This window comes from Spodoptera frugiperda, chromosome 23, assembly GCF_023101765.2.
Source record: "Spodoptera frugiperda isolate SF20-4 chromosome 23, AGI-APGP_CSIRO_Sfru_2.0, whole genome shotgun sequence".
NCBI classification, from domain to species: domain Eukaryota; kingdom Metazoa; phylum Arthropoda; class Insecta; order Lepidoptera; family Noctuidae; genus Spodoptera; species Spodoptera frugiperda.
Genome location: NC_064234.1, coordinates 6,339,275 through 6,353,931, shown reverse-complemented (window position 1 = coordinate 6,353,931; position 14,657 = coordinate 6,339,275). Strand labels below are relative to the sequence as shown.

General features: G+C 34.9%; 1 protein-coding gene across 1 annotated transcript; it reads right to left on the bottom strand.

The window, feature by feature from the left end:
* Window positions 1–914: 914 nt before the first annotated feature.
* On the bottom strand, window positions 915–2,333 carry LOC118275784 (uncharacterized). The gene is made up of 2 exons (XM_050702937.1): window positions 1,624–2,333; window positions 915–927 (listed from the first exon to the last, which is right to left on the bottom strand). Exons 1-2 carry the CDS (start codon window positions 2,331–2,333, stop codon window positions 915–917), a joined length of 723 nt encoding a protein of 240 aa, XP_050558894.1.
* Between the last annotated feature and the right edge of the window lie 12,324 nt (window positions 2,334–14,657).

Genomic DNA, 14,657 nt, shown 5'->3' with positions numbered 1-14,657 from the left:
CGATAGCTTAGCAGTTCGGAGCTTTCTGATTATATTTGTCTACTCTTACGTTTATAACACATTCATTAATTCATTCATTCATTCATATTAGAATAAATCTGTAGAAGGGTCAATTCTGTACATTGAAAATATTGAAAGAATAAATAGCAGGGGGTGTTACACCCGTGCGTGCGGCGCGTCGCGTTCCGCGCGCGCCTCAAAGAGCCATCAGACCACCACAGATGGGGCCCAGTAGGGCTGATGCCTGATCCGGAGCTGCGGACTATCTAGCGGGTTTACCGGGGCTCCAGCTTGAAAAGCAGGAGTAGGAACGGGGTGGTTTTTAGTCAGTAAGAGTCTGACACTCCCTCTTGCCTCGCCCAAGGTGGGAGAAGTCATTGGATGATGAAAAAAAGGGGGTGTTACTAGATCGATACCAAACCCAAATATGTGATTTCTTTTTTTTTGTCTGTCTGTCTGTATGTTCAAGCATCACGTGAAAACCAACGGTTCGATTTCGATGAAACTTGGTATAGTTATACCTTATTATCCTGGGCATAAAATAGGATACTTTTTATTCTGGAAAAATACGTAGAAAAAAAAAACTTTATTTTTCAGTTTTATTCTACAGAACGCAACTTAATAGCAGTAGTTCAATTGAGGGATCTCCTTAATTTATATGGGCCTCGCCGTATTTGGGTCCAATATATATTTATAAGATGTCATTGTCAGAGTTACTCAAAATGGTGAAATAAAACTTCTACGTGAAGACCGACATCCGCGCGGACGGAGTCGCGGGCGGAAGCTAGTATTATATATTATTAATATATTTTCCACGTATAAAAAATGTTCCTTAATGTTTTGTCGCTACACGCTTAGGGTTTGTACTTAGATGTACCTAGTATTATTATCTCGAGTATACTAGTAATACTAGTTTATTCATCCTTCCTGAGAAAACAGGCATTATATTATTGTAGATAGGTATAGTTTGTTCAATCTACGCCATTTGTAAGAGGTGTTCGAAAGGCGGATCTTACAAAGGTACTTGTAATGAATGCGCCTAATCAATACCCGTCCATTAGCCTGCCATTCTGTGAGTTATAAGTAAAAGAATAGGGTTCGTTATTGAACAACTTCTGGATTAGGTGATATAGAAACTAAGGAAAGGATAAGTGTATCATACTTCCTTAAATGATCTATTTGTCTGTAGTCAGCCAAGAATCAATGTGCAATGTTAATAAACAAACCACAAAGGCAAGACTAAAGCCTCGTTCCCACTAGGAACATTTATCGAGGGACAGTGTTCCCGGAGACAACGGGCGATGTCGGACTACATCGCTGCGACATTATTGAAACTGTTCCTTGTCGCATAGTCGACGAAGATTAGTGATAGAGTGTGGATTATATATTATTTATATTAATACTAGCTTCCGCCCGCGGCTTCGCCCGCGTGAAATTAGTTTTTGTCAATCCTGGTCCTTTATGTCTAAGAGACTCTTACAGGGGCCAGCCTCACGTTGTGTACAAAAATATTTTTAAATGACCTAATTTAAAACATTTTTGTACACAACATTTGCTGTTTTGTTATCATTTGTTAAAATGTGGAGATTGTTTGGACTCGACACTCGCGAGCAGGCCACGTACAGTTGGCCATGCGAAAAACAGTTTTTCTCTAAATGGACACCTGCTACTTTAAGTGTTTGCCCTTGCGCTTTGTTAATGGTCATTGCGAAGGCTGGTTTGAGGGGAAACTGGATTCTTTTAAACTGAAACGGTAAATCTGTAGGGATCATGGGTATGCGTGGAATCAAAACTTCTTCATCTTTAGCTATACCTGTCATTATAATTGCTCCAATAATATTGCGTCCTAGCTGCGTAATTTGCAATCGAGTCCCGTTGCATAGTCTCGGCGCTTCGAGATTTCTCATTAATAAAACTGGAACCCCAACTTTCAGTCTCAGCTTATGAGACGGCACTCCTGACAGCTCTAAAGAGTTTAGAAACTCGGTAGGATAAGACGTCACCTGTTCACTGTCCATGACAATATCTACTGACAAATATTCGACAACATCGCCTTGCACATGTGACATCATTCTTTCATTGATCTTTCCCACGATTTCATTGGTCGGTGCTAATATTGCCCTTTCACACAGCCATTCTCTATTCCTCATGTTATATTCTAAACCGGGATAGACGTTGTTTTTAAGATCTTCCAAGTTTTGGACAGCATTACAAAATTCTTGATTTAATGTAGTCATGCCGTTAGCGTCCGTAGTCATTCGACCTTCACCGATTTTCAATAGAGCAGCTGCATATTGCCCCGATTGCGTATCATTATGTAGTTGTACTCGCATGTTTTTAGTGAGACAATTTTTTTTACATGCACCCATAATGTAGACGCTTTCAAACATGCATTTATCTCATCTGCTGGAGTGCCTCTAGTAATGACAGGTAGTGTCTGTAGAAAATCACCAGCAAGCAGCACTACCATCCCACCCATTAAACTCGGGTTACTTCTGATATCTTTCAGAGTCTGATTGAGCGCCTCGATCGCTTTTTTATGCGACATTGTGCACTCATCCCACACCAACAGCTTGCATTGCTGTAGCATTCGGCCACGATCGCTGTTTTTTGTGATGTTACACACTGGAATTTCCTCATGATGTAAATTTAATGGGAGTTTAAGTACTGAATGTGCCGTGCGGCCACCATCGAGCAGCGTCGCTGCAATTCCAGAGGAAGCTACAGCAACAGCTATTCCTTTGTCTTTGCGAATTTGGGCTAAAAGTAAATTTAATAAAAAAGTTTTTCCAGTGCCTCCTGGCGCATCTAAGAAAACCAATCCACCCTCACCATTATAGATTCTTTGCACAACAATATCAAAGACTAATTTTTGTTCCGTGTTTAATCGAGGAACTGACTCTGATATTTGTTGCTGTAAATGCAGAGTATTCGTTAAAAGGAATTTAAACTTCAAAAACGAACTTTTTTGTAACTTGATACACCCAAAACTTCTAAATTACATGTTCCTAGGTTCAGTGATTAAGATTTCGTATACAAAAAGTTTGGCTTTGTAGTTCCAGTTCCGAATCCGTTCCGTTCGAATTTCGGGAATTCCGTTTGTAGAAAAATTCTGCACATCCTTTGAGACCTACGTACCAAGATTCATGGTCTTATCTTCAATTCAACCCCAATTTCACCCCCAAACTGGTAAAAATTTCAAAATGCTAGAACAAACGATTTTTTGTTTCTTATGACGTGATATTTGAAGAACTTGCATACTAACTTTCAACCCTTATTTCACCCCTTAGCTGGTCGAAATTTCAAAAATGCTAGAACAAATGTTTAATGATTTCTTATCAAGTGCTTAAATATAAAGTTTCATGTATTTAACTTTTAAAATTAAGAAATCCCATACAAACTTTCAACCTCTATTTCAACCGCCTCATCCCTTTTTTTCGAAATAAAAAGTAGCCTATGTTCTGTCTCAGGGTCTAAAGATTGTCTGTACCAAATTTCATCAAAATCGGTTGCGAGGTTTAAGCGGGAAAGCGTAACAGACAGACAGACAGACAGAGTTACTTTCGCATTTATAATATTAGTTGGGATTTACTATATTTAGCTGCCTCGTTGGCCGAGTGGTCGCAAGTGCGACTGCCGAACAAGGGGTCTCGGGTTCGATTCCCGGGTCGGGCAAAGTATTACTGGGCGTTTTTCGAATTTTCGAAAATTTCTCGGTAGTAGCACGGAGTCTGGAATTGTGTCCAGGATATGGCAATAGGCTCACCCCTTATTACATGGGACTTATAACACAAATGGTGAAAAGTGGGTGTACATTGTATAGCGGCATTACGTGCCGTAATGTGCACCTCTGCCTACCCCTTCGGGGATAAAAGGCGTGACGTTGTGTGTGTGTGTGTGTGTGTATTTACTATTTTTATTATATTTTTTATCGTAGGTAACGTAGTTAAGTAAGTATAGTTGGTAATCAGGTGTAGCCAATAAGGAGAGCCAGCCTACACGACCCAGGAATGAAATCTCAGTTTATGCAAAGCTTTTAAAGTTTTTTTGAGGAATAAAAAGCATAGGTTAATGTTATGTGATGTTAAATATAGATTTAGGAGCTAAGTTATAAGATAGCACTTAAGATTTTTCTTTCATAATAATCTCTTAATGTATTTTCAAACGTAAAAGCTTTATGTATTTTTAGATACGAATATACGAACCTGGTAACTTGTTTTAGTATTTGCTATGAATTTATATCACCTTAGATTAAAAACTAAAAGGAAAAAGTCGTGGAATGTAAGGTAGATAAGTGAAATTAAAATGCACATAATATACATTATGGCAAAGAGATAAGGCACATCGGATCGAAATCTTATGTTCTACAATTTTCTTTTCAAATTTATTTTACCGTTTAAGGTATTAGATGCTATCAAAACGTTCAACAGCAGACGTCATTCGGCAGATAATGATGGTGATGATGAAAACCTCAGAATCCTCCAAAAAATACAAAATATCAAGTACCAGGAACTCATAAACCAATCATAGTAATATGTATACGAAGAACACATGGAATGTAATGGATCCCACACATTTTTGGTAACGTATGTACTCAAAGTAAACACTTCCTTATAACTTCTTGTAATCACATAAAAACGTGTTTATTGTTTAACATCATTGCGTGGAGTCGTTAGCGGTCTATCATAATATCATGGTTTATGTCAGAATCGTAAACTTTGAACGTTTGCCTCTTGCCTTTTATAGCAGATTTTACTCGTCATAAAATCTTTGGAGCACAAGAACTGTTTTAAAGTATTCTTCAATGGATACGAAGATGAGATTTTATAAATAAGTATAATACTACATAATAGCGATCAGTTCTCTACCCCCAAAAGGCAACGCACTTGTAACGCCTCTGGGGTTTCGGGCGGTGTTAATTACTCGCCATCAGGTGATCCGTCTACTCGTCTACTAGGTACCAGCTTATACCATAAAAAAGTTACCAATTCGTTGTATTAGTCCACAATTTAAAGCATTCTGTGCTGTAAGCTTAGGTATTTCCAATAGAATTGTTAGCAAACGAACGGACCAGATCACCTGATAAAATGGAATCAGCGTCTCTGTTCAGCAACCAGATCTGGGGGTTTACTCTTAAATCTAATTCAGATCGATTGACTTTGATATTGTGAAATTTCGCGTAATATAACACTAACGTTGATTGCATCCGTATTGCGTAGATATTAATTGAACTGAATGGTATTGAGTTTGGCTTAATATTCCGTACTCTAAATGCTATTTAACAGCAAACATTTTGCGTTGTATAGATTTATTGGATTCAAAATGCAAACATTGCGATTGGTTGAAAGAGTAAGCGCCCTGGTGATTGGATTAAATACAATTGAGTATATTAAAACTAGCTGACCCGGCAAACGTTGTTTTGCCTTATATATTATTGCATCAAAAGATAAAAAATAAAATAAGGGCGAAGAACCCGTATCACATAGGGGTGTGGAAAATAAATAGTAGACTATGTTAAAATGCGTATTAGCATTTTAACATTTTACACGTTTTTGATATGCATACAATTTAATTAAAATCGGTAAAGTATTCTATTCGGAGGAGATTCTGTGGTGACTAACATTGTGTTATGGTTATATATTAAATATCACACTAGTTTTATAACTTAACAAACTTATAAACTTGCAATGTAAGTAACTTACAATGAATAAGAAACTTATTCCAAAAACTTATAACAATACTATTAACTCTTTATACGCAGTGTGGTTTTGTCAAATAATTATTTTCGTAGCAAAGTAAATTGAGACTGAAAACTTTACAGCCACAAAGTTGAAGAAAAAACATTACTTTTGAAACTCTATTTGTGAGGTATAAATGAAGAACAGGATTTTTAAATAAGTTTTTTCTTGTTAATAATTTTACTTCGTTTGAAAAATATTTTAAGTAATAACTATTTTTGTGAAGAATACAGTATTTTGACTATTTATCGGTACTTTAGGAGAAAGATGTACATTGGAACAAGCTTCTTGGCTTATAAGCATTTATAGTATAAACACTGCATTTACCAAAAATACAATGTACAGCACTTTCTTATAATAGAAGATTGTTGGATTCGGCATGGTGGTCACAAATATTACTACCAAACACGAAATCTCAAGTCCAATCATCTTCAGATTGAACAACATATTTCTGAACTTGATAACACCAAACAAAACAAAGGGTTCAATAATAAAAAAAACACTAACATTATGTTCTAAAGAATACTGTACTTTATCCTGTAGAACTTAGATTCTACAATAGAAAATTTGCCTTTAAAATCTCAAGAATAACTACGCTCTATACTGCGCAGTTACTCCGTTTTACGCCTACACATGATTTTCTCATTCGTTGATGTCTTAATCTAAATAAATACTCCTATTATCCTTAATGTGTATCACTGATCCTTTCAAAAGGAATTTGATTTAAAGGAAAATGGTCTTAAAGAGCTTAGACATAATGAAGTAAATAATAAATTACTTTGTTTAGGTTCTATATGTAGGACGTTTGAAGATGAGTTATATAATTCCAGGTAGGTGTACGCCTTCACGAATATGTTTTAAAAATATAACTCGTAAAGATGTTTATCCCAAGTTCTTGAAATATATATTTATCAAAGGAAAAATTAAAGAATATTTTTGGAAGCTTAAGATGAAATCTCGGATTAAGTGAAAAGAAACATAGTTTGAATACTGTATTATCTTATTTGTACAATCGATAAACGTTTATCTTCATCATATTCTGGACAATAGATACATTTGAGATCATCATATTTTTTTCTAATGCCTAAAAACTTGGGTTAGACAGAGTTTTTTAGATTTAAAACCTAATAGGTACTTATTTTTCTTCTTCAAGTATTATTGCATATTTTATATACAATTAAGGCCAAATCAAACTCTAAAGTCGCTCTTTCTTAAACCGACTAAATCCTAACATCATCATAGATATTCTAACAAAGGACCACTCAACTGCTAATAAACGTCTTCCGCAAAAAAGAACCATTTCCTTTTTTGTCAAACTTTTTGTTTCGTTAAACTAGGATCGAAAGAGCACAAACAAAAGAATGAGTTCAAAGACACTTTGAGGCCTATTACACACACAGACTTGTTTTTGCGGCTAAATGTTTCCCTGTTTTACGCGAACAAAGATAGCTTTGATCAACCATGAATGAATCTTATTTCGGGATCACAATTAAAGACCTAATCACTTACTTGTCATTACGCTTTCTTTTTTCCCTAAAAACCGTAGAGAAAAATAAATAAAAGAAGTCACTTCAATTCTGATGATAGGTATAAATAGAAAAGTATTTTCGCGTTAATATAGACTGAAAAAGAAAGAGAAATAAAATAACGCTTGAGTTGACTATATTGTCAATCTATAACAAATATCGAAACTTTTCATTGATCAACTGCACAAAGTTATTCACGAAGTACTAAAACAGCAGGAATATCTAAGGAATAACGAAGTACCCATATAATGACAAGATAGTATGATACTTTTTACGAGGCCTCTTCATTCACATTTACTATACAACTAACACTGATAGCATACAATAAAATGAATGAACGCTCTAATAACATATGTAATCGCCACCATTCTACACTAATGTCTACATTTAATACCAAGTACTACACTCAAATAAATCTACGCAGTCACATCACATAAAATGCACTAAGTCACAGTGACAATGTAAAACGTAAATTTTATGAGTCATCCTATTAGTGGGATTTATTGAGGACACGATGTTAAAATGTAACATTACCCACGTCTGTTGTGACGTGACGTCGACGTCGTACCAACCGACGTGACAGCGTGACGTTTGAACGGATTATACTTATCGGAAGGGGAAAATAGTCCCAACATTTTGCGCTACATTTTTCCTTCCGCATTCTATGTGAGAAAAGGCATCGATCAGAAGTACGTACTCGACTTATAGCCAGTCGGTCACAAAGTCACAATTGTGATTGACTAGGCTTCGAGTGTATACGTCAATTTTTCGCTGTACAGTAAATATCAAGCCGTCACATGTAATTGTAATGTTGTGAGTAAAACAGCCGATTTACAAGAATGAAAAGGGAACATTCCTTCCAAAAGATGTTAATTAAAGGTTTTATGTACAGTATAAAAACTTTATACACATTTCACAAGCAACAACCATGCTCTCTTCCTGAGTACCTACGTGATGCTGTGTACAGAAACTGATTGTGCCAATTATGAATTTCGTGGATACGCCACGCAGCTAAATAACTTTTTAATTGGTGAAACAAAAGCAAAGTTAGCGGACTCCTTGCAAGAATTATGCGTAACGAGTATTTATTTTATGTTCTTGAGAACATTTCTCAGAGTAAATTCAATAAGTGTTTTCTCTTCGAATGTGGTGACGAGGCGCAATTAATTAATAAAGCTTAGCTGGACATTAGACTTTTCTTGAACTAATGAAATTGGTACCAGTCTTTCTCGAACTACTTAGGCACATGTTAATAAATTAATCGTTTTCTTTCAATTACTATTGTGATTTAAACATAATAATATTTGAGACTTTGCCAAACTTTGCTTCTCATTAGTTCTTGTTAATGATAGGTTTTTAATTAAGTAATTTAAGCATTAGAATAATGATGTTCAAAATTGAAATGTAATTAATAATCTTATTCATTTGTGATATGAACATATTGGGAGAAAGCTTTATTTAGAAAGTATTGACAAAATAAACAACCTATCTATGAGTATGTACTTGACCGTAAAAGGCAACCTTTCATTACAATTTATGTCTAAATAAACATCCGTAATATTTTATATATCACATGATAAACTTTATTTATTTATTTTCCCAAAAACATATTTATGTCAAGTGATCCATTCAGGCAAACCAGTGCCGGCGTTAGGGGGGGTCGTGCTGGGCCGATGGCCCAGGGCGACAAATTCTGGGGGGGCGCCAATGCCGCCGCCGATGAGATCCGCAAAAATCTAACACTTGATATTGCTTCCCTCAAGTGGGCGCCACAATATTTTCGCCCGGGGTATCAGTGGCCCTTACGCCGGCACTGAGACAAACATAGCAAAATAACCCTTATTTAAAGGGAAAACGGACGCAAAATCAATATTCACCGATCTATGAGTATTTTGTAGCTCGCCATAGTAAGGCACAAAACTTGAGGACCCGCTGAGTCGACCATCTGTTAAATTTTCACGAAATCTTCTTTTGTTCCCAGCTTTTAGGAGCGGGTTTTCTTACGTCGAGTAACTCAAAGTTAACGTTTACTCACTTATTCAATAGGAAGTTTTGTCGCATTATTTTGTAAGAATAATTTATATTATAAAGATATAGCTTTATAATGTTTTGTGTTGCTACAAAGACCAGTGTCGATACAGTGATAAATTTTTGTACTTGAGATATAATGAAGTAAATGAATCCTATACACAGGGTGTAAACGGAACGCTCCCGAAAAAGGCAAAAATTTTTTTTGTGGCTTTTATAATTTTTATTGTCTTATTCATATACCAACCTTAAGCAGCATTACAACTATGATTATATAAAACAAACAACTATTTTTTTATAAAATAAAACTTGTTTATAACCATTACCTATTTGTAGCATTTGGAAGCGTTCCGTTTACTCTCTGTATATGGGTATATTTTGGAGGATTGTCACTGTTACTTTGCAAATGATTGTTCCTCGACCAATTTCAAGACAAACCTCTCCAATCTTCCTCTTCCAATTCTCTCTGTCCAAACATTTACACTGCACATCTTTGTAGAACTTTGTTTAACTGTACTCGATATTCTTCCAATTTCCATCTTATCAAGGAATGGAATTACATTATATCTTTTAATAAAATTGAATAACATTATAGTACTTATCCGTCAACCCCGTCAACCCCGAGAAAGAGAGACCTTCGTACTTTTGTGACACTAACCTTTTGTTATTATTATACACTAAGGACAATACTACTGTTTCCAGGATTAGATACTACTGAGAATTTAACGTCTAAAACTTATATTGAACGCTGAGCCGAACGATAACTCTGATAGAAAAGCACTTTAATGTGAATATTAGATGGACAGGACATGAGCATCTATATTAAGAAACCAACTTGAATAAAACTTTTCTTTAACATTCTAATAATTTATCAAGGACATGTCCGAAGGTCCAGCCCCGGACAGATTAATTGGCTGCTCAAGAACTCAGTTTTTCAATAATTAGTTGAAGAAAAAACTTTGCCTCCCCTCCTTGTCGATCGCAAGATAATTAAGAAACGTTAATTAAAATTGATCTCCATTGTTCAAGCCCAAGTTATTACTTACAGTGTTTTAATGAGAGAAATCATCAGAGCCTTTGGTTTCCTTTTGGTCAAAGTTATCTTTAATTTACGAGTAATTTAATTAACATTACCAACACATTTCTTTTCTTTAGATCTTTTTGTAAGGTTTGAAAATAAAATTATTTGTTTTGATCCATGATTTTACGCAAAAGTTTTCAACCTTGCGTTGAATTAATAGAGATTGTTTTTGATCAAATTTTAATAGATTGTATCATACTTTATTAAAACGGAGTTTTAAAACAGTCTTGAAAAGACTGCCACAACAATTTGTTCAGCATCTTTCCCAAGTTGGAAAATATAAAACCGAAGTATAAAATTAATTAGTTTAAGTATCAGTCATGTAACTAATAGTGTTGGGATTGCACGCCAGCCACTGCCCACCAGTCAGTCCCAGCAGACTGCCTCTCTATCACGCAAACGAGGTTATGTTAAGAAAGATTTCCACCGAGACCGCAGAAAGCTAAAACATAAAAGACATTTAAAATATTGCTTCGCCTTAATATATCCTCAGTAATTTGTCACGAAGTTAAGAAACCTCAAGAATTTCGCCGGCGGTGGCAGAAGCCAAGTGCAGCTTTTACTTTTATTGTTGAAGACAGTGAGAATCTAACTTTTTTATGGAGTCACGTAGACTAGGAATGAAAATATAACATTGTGCAGCTGTTACCTCGGGCACTAACCGTAAAATGTAAGATATATGAGCCGGTTAGTGAAAGGATACATCTAGGGTTTCTAAAACTTTTAGATCTAAGCCTAGTCGCGTTTTGGGCTCAGAAAATCTATTGTAAAAGTTTAGTCATTGATTAATAGCATATGTTTGTTTATAGGTAAACTTTAATTATATTAAGTAATGTTCTTTTTTAAGTTTATGTGTTGGATTACTTTTTTTCTTGTTCTAAACTTTTCTTGTAGTTTGTTGTTATTGCTCGGCCAAATATAGTGGTGTGAAATCAATCAATGTTCGATACTTCAGTGCATTGAACCCACGCTCATTAATTAATTCGACGCTTTTGGCTAACCACGGTATGGAACCCAAATTGTATTTATTTCAATAATAATTTATTGTATTGTAGTACTGCGTGCGATTAAAATTAAAGTTCAGTTTAATTTTAATTAACCGTAAATTATACCTACTAATAATATTTTAAAACGCGAAATTATCGGCTTATGAACATATTATGCACGTTGATTATTATCCATTATGTATGTGTATTACTCGTAATAAAATATTCGATTAATTCAACTGTCAGGAGACAAAATTCTAAATAAAGAATTCGAAGTAAGTACAATGATAAAATATTTTTACAAGTTTATGGTGTCATATGAGAGAAGATGACTTCACATTTATACAAACCACTCTGCCTATCATGGCATCTTATTCTTACCCAACTACAATAAACTCAGAATGTGAGGCATATATTTTATGACAGACATATCAAGCTGTGTAAACCAGTATAAACTGATATTAGAATATGCGGAAAGGTCATACAAACCGAGACTATTATACACTGTTTATGTACAGCTCAATGTGTAGTCATGTGTACAAAGAAAATAAAATGGCAACATGAGATATGTTTACAAATGATTCTCTAACAATCCTCTAAGGATAGTAGATACCTACAGTTTTGTGACAAGACCTTTCAAATCACGTACCGCAAAATATCTTTTTTATAGGGGGAAATCATCCAATGACTTCTCCCGCCTCGCCTAGGCGAAGTGAGAAGGAGTGTAAGTGGCATTTTAAATAATCTAACCTCGGAAAGTTGCGGCCGGTTATTGCACTCATTAAATAACCACTAGAAAAACAAAGGAGACAGGACATAGACATTTGTGCTTCAAATTAAAAATATCCACAACAAAACTTTCAACTTTGTTAAATGTTAATTTGCTACGAAAACAAGCAGTGAAACAAACCGACGGGTCTCATTAATATTTTGTTTCAAAAACCATATTCTAGAAATAGTATTCGCGTTAAAAATTGTATCATTATTCTAGTGCCGCAAACAGACAGACACTTCATAATTTATGAATATATTTTTAAAAACCTCTATGTACATTGCTAACAGTTGTACGAGCATAGAATTTAAATTAGTGCAAAAAATGCAAAATATTGACCTTTCTGTATTTTTATTCATACTCCTACAGTATGCGGACCGCATTCATTTACATTTTATTTCGAATTTTTTAGTCGTTACTGGTATAAAATATTTTGGCAGTGTTTATAGGTGCATGACATCATACATTTTATAAATAATGAGAAAAGATGATGTGGGTGTAACATAGACTGACTATAGTCATATTATGGTAGGTATCAAAGTCGTATAATATCCATTACTTAGAGGTACTTTGTGTATTAATAAGTCAAACTCAAAATTATTTGTTTCAAATAGACCGACTTTCAAAAGTCTAAGCAAGGTGTATATTTCTATGGAAAAGAACGAGCATTATACTTTTTTTTTCCATCGTGTTCACAATACAATTCATACAACTACAAATCTTATCTCTGAGAAAAATAATAGACTCCATGATATTACTAAAAATTTCGACCGGAATTAAAGTATTATTAGCTATATCTTGGTGAACATATTACCCTTATTATATGTTATCTTATGTACCTATTCTGTCTCGCTACTCCCCGGAACAGCGAACTACTCCGGCTTGAAAAGCAGGAGTAGGAACGGACTGCCTCCCTCTCGCCTCACTTAAGGCGGAAGAAGACACTGAATGATATTCCCCCCTCAAAAAAAAAATGTTTCACTAATCCTTCCATCCTTCATCATTGATTTAACGAAAACATTGTGATTTCATACAATGAGAATTATCGTATTTACACAGAGAAACTACGCAGTTCTAATACATCAATTAATTAACAAATCAATCACTTTATCTCCGTTTATTTAGGACTAACTTAATGGTAAAATAATATTGTAGCACCTCGGTTTCGAAGCCAGCACTTTGATTAATTAAAATAATATTATGAGACTAAAGAGTAATGGACGAAAGTTAAATACTACCACATTATTATCCTCAATCCTTTTTGGAAATAAGACCTAAAAAACTATTAACATTTGTGAGTAATAACGTAATTTCCAAGTTGGATATTTAACTAAATTGTTATTCAATTTCACTGCACAGTTAGCGCGGTGGATGGGCAACTGGCTGCCGTGGAACGTGTCGCGGGTTCGGTTCCCGCACTTACAGCACGGAATAACTCTTTTTGTGATACAAAAATTGTTGTTACGGGTCTGGATTGTATATTTGTAAATACACCTACGACAAAAGAAAGTGGGGGCAACGTATCTTAAAAAAAACTTGGGTAATGATAATGGTATTTTTATTTCGCATGGAAAACAACCCGTATTCATCCCCAGAATGACAGTTTTTCGATACACACACAAGACAAACATAAAATCAGTGAGATACAGGTACAGCTAAGCTATTCTGTTGTCAATTCGAAATATTCGAAGTGAACTCAATCGCAGTCCGCTATGTCATTGCTTGTGAGAATAATCTCGACCAATGACGGGCGAGAATGCGATTGAGCTCACTTCAATTGTTTCAAATTGACAATACTGAATAGCCTAGCAGATAGACCTTGTAAGGCTATCCAGTTTTATTAAAATCAAGTTTCTGTACTGAAATAGAACATTTTGCATTAAACAAAATTTCTCAAAACATCTTTGATGTGACCTATCAATTTCGTTTTAACGTACCTAACTATAAACGAGAGAGACAGCCTTGAACATTCTGGAAAGACTACCTTCAGATCTTCAGACGTTGTCAATATATTATTCGTCTCATTAATTTCTTCTTCGCATAATGAGGCTTCGACAATCAATATGAACCCACTTCTTAACCAAAATATATATTTACGTGAAACTAATTACTCGTGATGTTTCTTCAGCGGGAAAATACATCTCTGGCGTCGCTATTAAAGTCCAAATTGGAGCTAATTTAAAAAATAAATTGGAATTATTGTGAACTCTTTAAAAGAGCTATTAATGGGAAGCTGTATATTTTTCCTCCCCATTCATTTGAGCGTTTATTCAAAATTTTCCTTTAGAAAATATAATTTATTTCATGTCACGATGTCGTTATATCGAGACTGTTATCCCCGAGGACGTTAGCAGAGTTTTTGTTATATATTTGTCTCAATTATTTTCTTAAATACATTGAAGTTTTACCACACAGATATCTAAAGGTTCGGATCGATGGGGATTTTTGACATTTTGTTTATAATGGTGTACTTGGCGTCAATGCCAATTTTTAGCTCAATGCAAATGTGAACTATTGTCCTGCAGT